This window comes from Lepidochelys kempii, chromosome 10 (assembly GCF_965140285.1).
Source record: "Lepidochelys kempii isolate rLepKem1 chromosome 10, rLepKem1.hap1, whole genome shotgun sequence".
Classification (NCBI taxonomy): Eukaryota; Metazoa; Chordata; order Testudines; family Cheloniidae; genus Lepidochelys; species Lepidochelys kempii.
In genome coordinates, this window is record NC_136389.1 from 59,004,922 (window position 1) to 59,020,771 (window position 15,850).

Below are 15,850 nucleotides of genomic sequence, written 5' to 3' on the forward strand. Positions count from 1 at the left end.
TGACAATTCCTCTGGTTTGCAGTATAAATATAGCTCCTCATTTCAGGGGTCTATAGAAAGTAACCCATTTTAATAAAAAGTAGGGGGGCTTGTCCTCAGGCCCTTTGCCAGTGGAGCGATTTCTATGCCTTTTCACTACGAGAAACAGATTTATCCCTTCACTGGCATTAATGTAGAATCAGTATTTTAGGATTTTTTTTTAAAACAAACATTTAAGAGCTACTTCTATGGTAGCACAGATTAAAATAAAACACTTTAGATAAGCAGATATTATACAGATCTCCATCCAACTGTATTTGAAGTAATTTATACATTCCTTGATTTTTTTTTTTGTGTGGTGGGGGAGGAAACAAACACTTACTTTGAATTTTGAAGATAGTATAATAATACTGAACTTTGCTTTTTAGAAAATGAACACTTTCAGTGTTCAGAAGCTGAAGTCCAGGTTCACTAGGCCCTACCTCTGCAGATTCACACACAGTGAGATCTACTGTGTATATGAACTTGCAGAATTGGTGCCTAAGTTGATATTCCATTCCATTGCTTTGGTCTCTTCGAACAATTATTGTTTCTGCAAGTGTTCCAAACTATCCACACCAATGCAGACACTTGTGATTCCATACTGCAAAATGTGCTATTTTATTTGCCAGTTACAAAGTGCAATTTCAAGACAAACTTCTCTAACAAGCATCCAAAAACATGAAAAACTTGGGAGTAAGCAAGGCATTTATTACATGTAGATTATTGATAATTTTAATTAAAAACACGACCTCTTACTTTGTTTCTACAGCTGGTGCCAAAGTTTAAAATCTTGGGTTAAGGTTGGGGAACACATTCATTTTGTGAAACCCTGAGGCATGCCTATTGTCGTCCAGTAATAATATGAAATGCTGGAGCAACATTAAGTAACAGTACATTTTTAAAAATAAAACGCAGCTGTGACTATAATATAAAGTTACTCTGTTTAAAAACTAATTTTAATAAAACCATAAGAAAACATTAAAAATAAAATTAGCATTGTTTTTTAAATTCTGGGATTATAAACAGAGTGTGAAAAATCATCTCTGTATTAAAATACTCGCAGGTAGAGCAGATGGAGTAATTTCTGCTGGTACATGGAAGCTGGGCATGAGATGGTAAGCCAAATTTTGAAGAAATGGTCTTCTGAATCAGAATCCAAAATCACATAATAGAATAATGCAGCTACTGCCTTTGAAGGCAAAATTCTGCTCTGTAGTTATCATTCCTGTTTCTGGGGCAAAATGGACCAAGAACAAATCCAAATCCAAATGTAGGGCCTTGACTACAAGACTTGGTCCTGATTCTACAAACATTTATCACTGAATATAATTGCTTACAGCTAACTGTAGTAGAAACGGAGGTCTCAATCCAACAAAGCAGTGAAGCTTTAGTGCTTACTCCTGAGAGTAGTAAGCAATACGTTCATTAGCAAGTGTTTGTAGGATCAAGTTCTTTGATAGTTACCCAAGGTACACAACTCCGCTGTAAACATTCTGCAAAAGAATGTTGGATACTGGTGAATCTTTTTTGGGCAAACAGAGCCCTTAGGACTGTAACAGGTGACCCATCCAAGAAGAAAAGAGATGGCTTGCAAATCAACACCCTTTTGCAGGAGAATTATAGATTTTACACCTAATTATATTAGATTGAAAATAAAATAAATTACAGCTTCATTTTACAAAAAGATATACAACACACAATCAGAAAAACTATACAACTGTACAACAGTCTCTCCTTCAGTGTGTTTGAAATATGTAAAATTGCACTATACCGCTTCCTCTCAAGAAGCAATACAGATTGCATTTTCAATCTGCTCTTCTTCCAAAACCCCATGCAAAACACTAATGTCAGTAGCAACTTCAGATATGGAGCTACTAAAAAGTTGCACACAGAAAATGTTGAGCAAGACTCTCTGCGGCTGGTCTTCTCTGTGGCTGCTTAGCTTAATTCTTATCAGACGTCAAGCTGCACAAGGCACTTGCTTATTTGTAAGGAATGCATTGACTTGCGTGTTTAAGATGTATTATTCTTCACACTAAACTCCAGGACTCTCTTGAATGGGGTGTACGTCCTCACAGGTCTTGAAGTTTCAGGAGACCTTCTGCTGTCGATGTTTGTACTGCTAAGAGATGGAAAGACATTTTAACTGTCAAAGTCTGTGGGGTTCAACTTGTTTTGCTTGACATGTCAATTTGGGCAGCTAGACACAAGTTCTTTGCAGTGAAGTTTATGTACTGAAGGTTCTTTTTGATACTAGCTCTAGAAGCTGTAATGCACATTAGATACACCCCAGATGTCTTTTTAAATGTCACGAAGAACTCTTGGTAATCTTATGCCAGATAATAGCAAGTTTGGGATGTGAGCATCAACAAATCACATATTAGAATACCAACACAGGTGCTCTAATTTAGCATGCTGAAGTCTCCCTAAAGCCATAAAAACTAGTGACATGGAATTAAAAAATAAAATTGACTGTAAAAACGTAGTTTCATGAAAACTAAACCAGGTAGATGTCACAGATAAATTTAAAGAATGGGAGAAATCTGAAAGCTATGCAAAGGCTGCTTTGAGATCTAAAGGGGCCCCAAGAAGCACCACAAAGAAGGGTTTGTTAGCTTCATAGTGCCATTAAATTACACTCTAGGCTCAAAGTTGCCAAACAAGCTGAAAAACGGACATGGTAGTTTTTATATTATGAGGGCAAATTATATTATACAAGATAGTTTACTGATTTCATGTGCCTACTTGCATTCCTCAAAATTAAATATTTACTTTGCAGGGCTGTTAAAATGGATTATTGTACCGCTGGGCATTTTAAAAATGGCAACGCTATTGGGCTTTATGGTTCATGGACAATTACTACTTTTTATTTTAAGTGAGTTTTGAGCAAGTTCTATCCCCCTCCTGATGCAAGTGCACGGAGCCTTGGTTACAGAAGAACTAACATGGTTCCAGTGGAGCATGTAAGAGAGAGAGAGTGTAGCCCATCCAAATGGGCTATGAAGACACCCTTCCCCTCAAAGAAAATAAAGCAGTTTAGATGCAGGCTCAGGAGATAAAACAAAACTAAGCAGATCCAGTGGCCAATCCCCATGCAGGGCTGGGGGCATGTACAAGAACTACGGCAGCCTTAAAAGGAGCTCTACTGCCACTACTCAACCTTCAGAAGGAGTTGCCACTTTTTCCTCCCACCCCTGAAGCTTGCATTGGTCAGGCTTGTAACAGGATTCACCTAGCTACATGCATATAGTCCAACAGTTAATATGTTAATAGTTATATTGTAATAGCTTTCAGAGGAGCTCTTACTGCAAACAGTGATCAACAATACGTTATTTCCTATATTAGGTTCCTGTAGTATCTCAAATAATATCTAGCAATTTTAAGCTAACACTGACTTTTTAAAATAGTGATGGACCATGTATGTTACGAATACACAACATTAGCCTAATCTGAATTATGGAGCAGCCAAATTCCAGCACTACCTAACATACTGGATACTTTACGCAACCCAACTGAAGTGCTAAAGTTCTGCAGCTGTGTTCTGCTGCACTCACAGTAGGAAAACTTGAACACTATTTTTCCTATAGGTCACAAGAACAGTTATTTGATATCCCCCCAAAAGGTGGAACTCTAGGGGGCCTAGGTTTAACTCCCTGCTCATTTCACCCTTTTGTAGTTAAATACTCCAGGAGCCTCTACCATGCTCCATCATTTAAAGGAAAGAGACATGTTTGTTGTAGGTGTCAGAAATTAAGTCAATGGTAAATACCATTTCTATGCTACACACCACTCTGTATGCCATGAAGAAAAAGATCATTAAATAAAAGTACATTAGCCATTAGGCTGCAGATAAGTTCTTGAGAAATTACTGTTGGTAGATATAAGTGCTGTTGTTCCAAATCCATATTCTGGATAGATTTATTGACAGTGATTTTCTGTGGAGAACCTTTCCAGTAAATTATCTGAAGCTCTGAATACCTGGATGGAAGATCACATCCTACTCCGATCTCTCTTGTTTCTACATTAGTCCTTGACTGGGTTTCCATTAAGTAGTCCAACCTGTCTTGTAATTCTTTATTCTGGAAAAGAAGGATTTTCTTCATGACCTTTCAAGTTGTATTTTCCGAGAAGACAAATATGTTTTAATGATTTTAGCTCATTAACATTGTATTTTCTCTTTTAAATTAATAAAGTCCAGCATAAGGCTTTCTTCATCAACATTCCAAAATTATTATTTAGAATACACAAAAATTTTGGAAAATAAAGTTACTGTGACCGTAAAAACACAAGTCAATCAATGCCCTACATACAGAATGCTAGATTTTTTAAATGTCTCTATAGTGTAAATGCATAACTATGTTACAGAAGTTCAACATGAATGTGAAGATTATTTGTTTATTACATGCATTCATGATGATCCTGATGTTAGAGATATTTCTGTTTCCATATTCAAGACCAGTTACTACATACAGTGAATTTACATAAAGAAAACATCAGACAGCATAGCTCCAACTCTAACAGTTCTCGTAAATCACATCAAATCAATTTTAACCCTTAAAAGAGTAAAGCTAATTTAAGTCCTTACCTCACATTCTAGGAAAGAGATTTTTTCTAGAAGCTGCATTATAAACAATTCCTTTTGCTTGATCTTTTTCTTTAGTATTTCGATCTATGAATGAAAAAAAAAAATCAGGAATATCTTAAGGCAAAGACGTTAAAAAAAAAAGAAGAAGAAACAAAAGACTATTCCACAAACCGAAACCAAAACTCACTGGATTTCAGTGTGCAGCCAATATTGTACTTTCTGTTCTAGAATGTGTACATATTCCAAAACAGTTTGGATTCAAAAGGGTCAACTTGGGTGGTTTACACCATAATCACAGACATGCACTAACATGGCTTAATGCAGATGCCATGATCATACATGTGTACTAACATGGCTTCTGACACTTCATGCATTTTTAGTCTTTGGAAAGTAAACAAAAGTTTTCAAGTAACAACTAGCCGATATAAAAATATGTAAAAAAATAAACTAAATTACAGGGTTCAGGGGACTCTGCTCTCAGGTTTTAAGCTCACCCAAAACTTTTATTACCTGGTGCTAATCTCTTGCCCTTATTTGGCATAGCATGAAAATTCAAATATTTCTATATGAAAACTTTTATATTTCATAGTTGGGGGAAAAAGTCATCATCAACAATTGCTTGTCAGATTGATGATAAAACAACAAAAAGAGGCCACCTCAACAATAATGTGACATTTTCTGGGCTCTGTAGGGAACAATATTAACATCAATACAGTATTAATAATTTCAGATTCCCCCCTTCATTAGGGCAACCTTTCACCACTCAATTTGTGCAAACTTGTCTTAAAAGCTAATTTACCCAGCTACAAGATGATCTCCCCGAGTAGTGGGATCTTTGCACATTATTGTAGCAATTTTTAATCACACATCCCTCCCAGCCACTACTGCAATGGGTGTGGCCAGAGAAAGATGGGCATGACCAGGATGCCACAGAGCTCCCCAGTTGCAGTACCAGTCCCTTGGGGTCATTGGTAGATGGCTCAAGGCTGTTCTTAAACTGGGGGGCTGGTTTGGAGCAAGTAGCCTCTGAAAGCCTCTGTTGTCTCCACTGCTGTCCCCCTGCCAAGTTATGCTGATGCTGCTTGCCTGCAGCTGAGGTTCTGGCCCAACACGTGCATTTCTGTCTCTTGTGAAGGAGTATTTTAAGAAACCTGTTAACTGATTGCTTAAGTGAGTTCCACTGAAGTCGATCTGTATGTTGTTTAGAACAGAACACTAGTATAACAGCTCAAAACACAAAATGGAGTAGACAAGATTGAAGAGATGAACACTGAAGGCTTTGCAAAAGTACATTCTAAGAACCTAAAGGAGAAAAAGGGACGCTGCTTATTGTGGGTGTGTGAATATGATGTAGTTTCAGGCACAGGAGAGAGATGCAGCACCAAGAGTGACAGAAAACAGTTCAGGTTACACCTACATTACAAAAACTACACTTTTCAAGAACAGCTTCAGGTTAACTAGTTGTGCCACTACAGTGGAACTGGTATAGCCTTAAAACATTGTTTTAAAACTATACACAATACAACTAAGCCATGCTAGCGGTGATGGTTTTTAGTATACAGTTTCCATAGCATAGGCTAGTACAAAGAGAATTTTGGAGGGAGGCTTGAGAGGAGCAGAAATGGACATTTTCCAGTACTTACTACATGTATGTAAGAAGTGATACCTGAACACTTTACATAGAGTGCTGCAATGCAAAACCAATGCTACATTCAAAGTACATGAATTACTCGATTGTTCCAGATTTGTATGTTGTATTAAAGGGCCATTGTCTAGTCAGACTTTAGACCTGAAATTTAGGTTATTAGTAATATACTAATATGTATTAGTAATAAATAACAATACACCAGACTGTACCCCTTTAAGAACAAAATGACACTACTCAGTTATTCATCCTATTAACAAATAAATATTTTAAAATTAGTTTTTAAGTTATTAATGGTATTTTGTAAACTGTTAAGGATTCCTTAATGGTCTGCATGAAGACACACTGACAAGTTTTATGTTACTAGAACCACTCCCCTAGATTATTAAAACGGAATTTTCTTTTAAATCTAGTTTTTTTATTTACTATATATACTTTGTTTACTTAATTTTTTTCCAGCCTGGACAATAATAATGAAGTCAAATTAACTTTGAGGTAAAGCTGGTAGAAATTTTTCAATGAAAAGATCTTGGGTGAAAAACAAAAACAAAAAAATTAGTGAAATTTTGACGGGCTCGGCTTTCAGCTTCTGAATGCTGTAATGTTTTGCTTCCACTACCTGGAAATACTTAAGAACAACCTTTTCTGGTGTTTTTTTTTTAAAAGGTCACATTTCTGTTTACATCCCAACTATATTTTGGAATTTGAGTCAATGGTGCCTCTCTAATATAAAATACAATTGTTGGTATAAACATAGCTTTTAATCTAAAAATAATATATTTTAAAGGGTGCAGGTCATGTCCTAGGTGCAGAAGAAGGGCTGAAAGCCAATAATATTTACTGAATTCTGCACTCTGTATGAAGCTAAGTCATGTCAGGACTTAAACAGTTAAGTTCCAGTCCACCTTTACTGAATAATCAACCATTTAAAAAAAAATCAAAAGATCACACTAACAATTGCATTCTGGTTTCACTGAAGTCAGGATGAATTTTGATGTTGGACTTCTGTGGAAGCAGAATTAGACATCAAGTTAGAGTTTTAGCAAACCTAGGCCCCATTCCTGCCTACTTCTGCATGTAGGTATATCCTCCTGCTCATGGAGTACCCATTGACATAAGTGATTTTATTGTTACCCGTAGATGCTGGAATACAACATATGAAAAAAAAGTCACTCATGCAGATTCTTCTTTAGACCTGCTATACTAGTATACAACCTAGCACTGTGCAGATGAAGGAAGGGGAATGCTACAGGAGCTGTCACTCAGCAAAACTGGATATGCCATAGCACAAAAACCTGAACATTTCCCCCCCGCCCAATTAAATTCAATAGTTTGGGCTGTGAGCCAAGAAAAATTTCATAAATGCCTATAACTGTTGCCACAAGAAAATTATAAAAATACTCATGAGCAATAAAAATAGGTATTTTCTACAAAATTCTCATTAAACTGAATGGATTTTATCCTGTCAGATTGCTGAATGGCTGTGACCTTTACATATAAAATTTTAAGGAAAAAAAGTAAAAACTATTTATTCATAGAAGTGCAGTAAAATTTTATTTTAAATTAATTAAATTTAAAAAACAGCCAATCAGAAGGCAACTGAAGTTCCAAATAATTCAATTTTCCACTTATAACTGTCACTGTGGTACACTGGAGAGATAAGGTGTTTGAGGTAATATCACTAATATGCATCAGAGTAAAACAAATTCCAAAAGCCTGTCCAGCTCTCTCTCCCTCTTCATTTCATCTCCCCGCCCTTTAAATTTTTTTTATTAAACTGTTTTTTGCTATTAAAAACCCCTTCTATGTAAAGCTCTCCAGCATATCTGAAAATAATCAATAAAAAAGGTCTCAGAGAAAGAGGAAAAGAATCTGAAATTTAAATATTAAATACAATGGCCATCACTTTCACAAATTATCCATTGCAAACCAATATAAAAAATTAATGAGTGCAAAAAACCCCAAAACAGTTCTAAAGAGAAAGATCTGGAAAAGGTTAGAGTAAAACACAGATGAATTAAAAAAAAGGCAAAGAACTTAAAACATAAGATTTGTGAAGACAATAATAAAAAGAAGTACAGCTAACATGGGTATTTATCTTAATAAAAGTGATGTGTCTAATTTGTATTTTTAATCATTTATTTTCAATAAATGTGTCATACAAAGAAGTGGCAATTCAATTATTGAAAAAAGGCAAGTGTAAATTCCATACTGTAAATTTTTCAACTAAATGATAATGATAAAATACACAGCAGTGAAGAAATGCTATGATCAACTCATCCATTTCTTTGCAAATAAGGGGTTTATTTTCAGTTCAAGCTGGTGCTCCTTCATCTGTCTTTCACTTTAAATAGCAGATTCTTCTCTGGCTAAAATATAGTTCCATTAGCATTGTCATTTAAAACTAGATTTTAAGTGATCTTTTCAGCTTTCATATCTTCATAGAAGAGTAATGTTTATAGCACCTGCAGACACTTGACAGCTATTGATCCTGGTCTTTAATTATTGCTATGTCTAACACTATAATTATAATTATAGTTCAGCCAGCATTTTTGTTATAAGTGGGTTTAGTCTTCCCACAATTTTGAAAGTGGAATATTCTGACAGTATAAATTGTTTTCTTATGGTGGTATTTGGCATTAACATTCTGTTCCCCTGCCATGCACAGAAGGAAATCATTTTGGTATCAGACATCTGTATGCGTAGTGAGAGCAGACTTTCAGCTTGAAACCAAGTACAGCTGTGTAATCAGAGGACAATTTTTCCCTTACTGAGGCAGATCCTGTTACTGGAGATATTACACAGTAGTTGGTGCCAATTCTGATTTTTAAATTAATTTGGAAAACAAATGTTTTTATTTAGAGTAGTAATCTAATTAGACACCAATAAACATTTCTGAAAGCCAACTAGGGCCTTACACCTCTACCTTTTCATAACAGCTTATTTTACTGGTTCACAGAGTGATTATAATTCAAAGCCTTTACACCATGAAAGTTAAAATTGAGCAAAGAAGATGGTTCAGTATCACACTGTCAAATACAAGTACATGTAGTCTGATTAAAATGGAATCTACGTATATATTCATATATATTCCACATCTACTCAGAATTAACACTGTATATACAGATCTGAATGATCTGAAAATGGTCTAGAGAGATTATACCTAGAATAACAATGAAAATGCTAGAATTAAAAGGAACATATTGAAATCCAGAACAGAACACTAAGATGGAAAGCCTGATGGATTCTTCCACCTCTCCCCAACATGGTATTGATTGGTTTTCATTCAACTGGTATTCTATGATTTGGCATCAGATTTACTGCATTTGTGTTCCAAGGCAGGAGCCACTAACGGCTCTGGAGTTCTGAACCATACACACCAACAGCAACATTTCGTGGCTCATTTTAACATGGCTTTATGGCTGCAGTTCAATTCTATTCATCCTTTTCTTCAGTTCTTTTGGAGGATTGTGCTAAAATTGTAATCTAGTAAGTATAAAAGTGTGTAAGAAAAGCAAAGATTCCTATGGCCTAAAAGCTTATTTGTTTATATCAGTAAAAATAATATGGGGTAAGACCAATAGAGGATCTGGTTGGACCATGTGGATTACACTTGCAGTGAGCTGTTACACAAAATACCTGACTCCCCAAATCCTATAACACTGTTATTTTACATATTATATATAAGTGACACTTCATTCAATCCAAGATTTTAGGTATGTTGACTAAAATGATCCTAAATCCATTAGGGGTGAAACACACCCAGCAGTGGACAAGCCACAGACGTCTCTCCACTGTGAAGGGAGGAGGACAGAGGTGCGGAAAGACTTTGCACCCCCTGAATGTGGCAGAGTTATTCTCTGTGCCAAATGCACATAGGCCAGCATGGAGGATGAGCAGGAATGTAGCCAGTGAGCTTGCAGTTATTCTGACCCTTTGAAGGGGACAGTCAGGTTCTTGGCAACTGCTGCAATCCAGGACCTGGAGGAGCCACCACAAAGGGGCTATAGAGCTGCTGAAGCCTTGTCCAGGAGCTGACAGTGGATTTAGACCTCCACTAAGAGGCCATTCACTGCATCTTTGGATAAAAGGTGTTAAATTCCCACCCTATGGCCTTTCATGTTGGGAAAAGACATTAAGAAGCAATCAAACCTGATCGTATAAAAACTTTTAGGGTACTATGATACCCCGATGAGGAGATGCTACATTTAAAGGAAACATGGGAAAGGAAGCAACAACTTTGGATGAGTATAAAAGATATATTCAATAAAGCCTTAAATTAAACACAATATATAGGTACAGTACATTGATATAAGTAACACTGCATAAAGTGAAAGTGTGATCTTCACTATGTTAGGAATGTAACAAGGGTATTGGCTCAAATACGCATACTTTCTGGTAAAATGTTTTTAAAATAAACAGAAGGGATACTTCAATCTTCCATAGTGCTTTCCTTTTTGCAAAGAGCTAGACAAACATTAACTCATGGAAACTAATCTAAAACACACACAACATCCCAACACACAGAAAGAGATGGTCTCTGCCATGAGCACTGGCAGTGTAAAGCAGACACACAGTATGTGAGGCAAAAGACCAAAAAGCCATGAAGTCAGTTTTCATGTAGGGATATCTTGCAGAAAGAAGTGGGTTTTAAGCAGCCTGTTCAAGGCATAGGTGAATATGCATGGAGAGAGAAGGAGCATGACAAATTAAAGATGATAATCAGGCTGAGAGCCTGACAGGAGGGATGGCAGAATTATCCACAATGAAAGATGTGGGTGAGAAGTGGAGCAGTTTGGGACAAAAAATAATCCTCCAACTCTTCTCAGACTCACTCCTGGATCCACTGCAGTCTGGCTTCTATCCTCTTCATTCCACTGAAAGTGTTATCACCATGGTCTAAAAGGACACCTTTCTGGCTAAGACTTAGAGCCTCTAATCCAGGGGTTGTCAACCTTTCAGAAGTGGTGTGCAGAGTCTTCATTTATTCACTCTAATTTAAGGTTTTTCGTGCCAGTAATACATTTTAATGTTTTTAGAAGGTCTCTTTCTATAAGTCTTTAATATAACACTAAACTATTGTTGTATGTAAAGTAAATAAAGTTTTTAAAATGTTTAAGAAGCTTCATTTAAAATTAAATTAAAATGCAGACCCCCCGGACCGGTGGCTAGGACCCAGGCGTGTGAGTGCCACTGAAAATCAGCTCGTGTGCTGCCTTTGGCACATGTGCCATAGGTTGGCTACCTAATGGCTGGCTACCTACCTGCTCTAATCCATTCTTATCCTTGATCTTTACTTAGCCTTCAGTACTGTTGGTCACTCCCTACTAGAAATCCTGTCCCCCCAGGTAGTTTTCATGGCATTGTCCTCTCACCATTCTCTTCCTCCTTCTCTGACTGCTATTTTGGTATATCCCATAACCCCTCTCTGGGGGAGCCTCACAGGGCTCTAACCTAGCACTCCCTTTACACCTTATCTCAGCTGTTCTTATCTTTTCTCACAGTTCTACCAACATCTCTACATAGAGTCACAATTGTTCCTCTCTTCAGACCCATACTGACTATTTCTCTAACACTGTTATTTGTATTACAGTAGACCCTAGCGATCCTAATCAGAGCTGAAAGCCTCACTGGGTTAGGGGATGCACATCATTCTGGATGGCTAGTCATCAGCTCAACTTTAATATGGCCACTTTAAAGCCCTTTATTTTTCTTCAGTGCTCACCATCTTACCTCATTTTCTGTTGTCATTGAGCGCACCCCTATCCTCCCTGTCCTGCAATGTCACAGTCATCTTTCACTCTCAATCTCTCAGCACACATCCAGATCATCATCAAATCCTGTATTGTCTCTCTCTCCACACTTAGAAAATCCAACCCTTCCATTTCATCCCATCATTTAAGATGCTTGACTATGCTCTTCTCTCTCACCTTGGATACAATGACCTCCTCAAATTCCCTTCCTTGCTAAAACAGACTATCAATCCTCTCTTTGAAAAATTGTTCCCCTGACATCTCCTGGCATAGTCACCCCAGTTTAAACCTTTCACTTTTTGCTTCAAGGCCCTACAAAACTTCACCCTGAACTACATCTTGGAACTCTACTTTGCTCTCTTTCATGTGAGCAAAGATGCTGGTTTTGACACCTACTTAATTTATTTTGCCCTCTCCCGTCCTCTTCTATACTGCCCTCTGTGCATGGAACAAACTCTGAAATTCAGAGCATCAGGCTCACACTCCTCTTCCCAATCTCTTTCGCAGACCCACTCTATCTGAAGCTCCAAACAAGATTGTTTCTTTTAAATTATTCTCAATCTAATACAATTCCTTCCCCTGGTTCTCCCAGAGTGTCTGTACTGAAAAGTTAATATTAGTTTTATACAATTTGCTCTTGAGATGGTGAGACACATCTGAGAGGAAATAGCCAGAAATGAAAGGTTAATGGTAGAAAATTAGATTTGGGAGTCATCAGCATAAAGCTAGGACTCTGAACCCATAAGAGTGAATAAGATCATTAAAAGAAGAGGAGAAAGGACACTACCCTGGGACAAAGATGTGGGGAAGGAGCAGAAGAAAATCTGCCAAAAAAAATGCTGAAGGAGCGAAGAGTGAGGTTAGAGAAGAATCAGGAGAGTACAAAGCAATTCAAAGCCAAGGAAATGAGAAAAATATTTTCTCTTTTTTGTCATTCTCTAAGAGAATGATAAAATAATTGCCTTTTTTAAAAAGGGGTTGTGTAAATGGCACAACCTTGACATATTGGTTTTTTGCTAAATATGATCCATTTCAGAGCTGGAGGCTTGAAAATGTATATTGATTTATCAGGTTGGAGTAGATCCAGCAGTTATTTAAATTCACCCAAGATTTACCACACAATGATATCATCCAGTTGAAGTTATTTCTCAGTACATCACATTGTACATTTATATGAGTATTGTATATTATAAAAGACATTTATATTTTACTGTTCATCTGCCATTAGTGAATTTGACACCTGTAACATGGTGATACATGACAAACAAAAATGGACAAACCAGTTATAAACATGACTAAACTTATTACAAACACACAATGGACTAAACAATACAGGACAGACAAGACATCACAACATTGACTAGAATGCTCAGCCTTTGTCATCTTTTTAGGGAGACAGTGGCTGTACAGGAAAGACCAGATTTCATTCTAAAAGTCTAATGTTTCATTCAACTTTAATTTTTAAATAAGCCAAGTTTATTGTATTCTAGGCATTAGAGCTGAGATTTTTCCAAGTGGCTCTATCAAAAATCAATAAGAATGAGCATCTTATTCCCTTAGGCCCCATTAAAAACGCCAGACTCAGATAATATCTTCTACTTCTTTTTATAATCACAGTTTTCACACACTCTCTCTCTCATATATATTATATACATATACATACACACACACACACACACACACATCAGTAAAAACAGATTTAACATAGTTGTAGTAACAGATATTATTACTCAAACTAGGTTTAGCGTAAATTATTGCACTAATTTAAGGGACTTTCTAATCTGTCTAGTTCTAGCAATATTAAACCAGTCTTTGATCTCAATCTACTGCTACAGTAGCTCTGAGGAATCACTGGTGTTCTAGTGTGTAAGAACTGTTTGTACAGTGTCTAGCATAACTGGGTACTGACCCCCTTGTTTAGGAACTACCATAATACAATAATAACGTGGGTTTAAGTATGCTAGCTGGTTTGCCGCTCCAATCCAAGTTGCAGGCGTCAATGCTTTGCAAAGTGCATTCTATAGATGAAGCTGGACCAGAAATGACAGATTGCCTCTGCCACAAATACATGAATGAACGTTTCCACCAAAGATCTCTGGTGGTTCTATTTTTGTTGTCTGTAGAGGTCTAATACATTCCATGTAGGATGTTGGACTGTATAGCTTCGTTTTTTAGATTCACTGAGGCATTCCACAAAAAGAAAAGGAGTACTTGTGGCATCTTAGAGGCTAACAAATTTATCTGAGCATAAGCATTATGATTCTCTGCCATTTATGCTTTGAAGTTGCTCTTCTTAAGCCATGTTCCCATATGGCTTTTCTTTCTACATGTGGGCTCCTTTGTTGAAAAATATAGAGATGTTGTATCCCACACAAGTATAGAGTTTTGTTAGTAAAAATACAGCATCCCAGTTTGGATGGTGATTCCACAGTCCATGTTTCAGTGTTGCTTCTTTTACAGTTTTAAAAGTATTTCCATATTAAAACTGGCAATATCATATAATATGCCTGGAGTTTCTGAAACGTCTTGAGTAAGCAGTTTTCAGCTGGTCATATAGCCTTTTTTGTCACGCTTCCTTCTCTTTTCCATTTGTTCAATATAATGTGTATCTTCATTATTTGGGTTAGGATTCACTCCTTAGCAGATCGTATACAAATATTCTCTCTTTCATGCCAATTTCTGCTACAATAAAAAAAAGGATATAGCTTCTTTTTCTTATGTCTGGCCGCCACTTATCTTCCAATGAATCTCAGACTAAATGTGGAGAACAGCTCGTGTGCCATGACCTGGAGACAGTTCAATTCAGTAGGTTAGGGGAATGTCATTCTAAATTTCTATTCTGTAGATAATTTCTTGCCAAGGAAAAAAACCCCTTCTTTCCCCTTTAAATCTCTCTCTCTCCCAAAATGCTCAGTTTCAAATTTCAAATTCAATCCTCTCTCAGTGATGAAATGCTTTATTATGTCAAATAAAGTCCCTTGTGTAATGAAAATGTGATCTTGTTTTTACAGCATAATACTCAAAAGCAAAGGAAAGAAACTTCAAATCTTTTAAATGTCACCAGGTTGAAATTTAGCACATAGTCACTCCGCCTAGATGAATACTTTTGTTTGTTTAAAAAAAACCCTAAAAATAATTTGATTTAAATTTTTATGTTTCATTGTAAGTTCTTTTAACTTGTTGTTTTTCTTAACAAAGTCTCTGCAAAAGGTTTTTGGGGGACGGAGGCAATTACAGCTATCCTCCACCATGGCAAAAGAAGGAAAAGATCACTTTAAAGAGCAAGATTTCACCCATGTCCATGCATTTAAGTAGACAAAAAAAGTGAGGCAAAGGTTTGGCAGCAACACCATTACCAGGTCAGAAGCACTGCTATCATCTTGCCTCAGGTCTCATAAGTCTGCATCTGCCTGTCCAGTTCTGTGTCATCTTATTGGTGGCTGATCTCTCCAGTGAAAGTGTTTTGAAGAAAACATTTCTGCCCACTTCAATGTAACAGTTCTGCATAAGAGTTTCACCATCTTTGACTTTCTTTCACTGCATTAGGCATTAGACTGTCTGGTTAATAACCAAGTGTTACTTTAAGATGTATACACAGGGAGAGCAAGAAGCAGACTATTGATAGTCTCTCAATTTCTCCCATATTAATGCTCACTTCGATTTATCCACTGAGATCCAGATGATCCACCTTCTCTGACACTTCCTTTCCTAAAAGAACCTGCACTGTAAACTTCCTAAAGTTGGCACAATTTCTTCTTAAAAATATAAATATGCCATGCCACCAGACATTGAGATTCTCCACCTACCATGGTGCTGGGGTCTTTCACATGCAGCCATTGGCATGGT

The 15,850-nt window shown here is 36.8% G+C and overlaps 1 protein-coding gene across 1 annotated transcript in view; it reads right to left on the minus strand.

Annotated features, from left to right (window-relative positions):
• MYZAP (myocardial zonula adherens protein) overlaps window positions 1-15,850 on the minus strand; it is a 91,322-nt gene that overhangs the window by 23,213 nt on the left and 52,259 nt on the right. Inside the window, exons 11-12 of the mRNA XM_073303761.2 lie at window positions 4,607-4,690; window positions 4,000-4,100 (exon numbers count right to left, since the gene is read on the minus strand). Of these exons, the coding sequence (XP_073159862.2) occupies window positions 4,000-4,100; window positions 4,607-4,690 (185 nt within the window). The remainder of the gene's footprint in view (window positions 1-3,999; window positions 4,101-4,606; window positions 4,691-15,850) is intronic.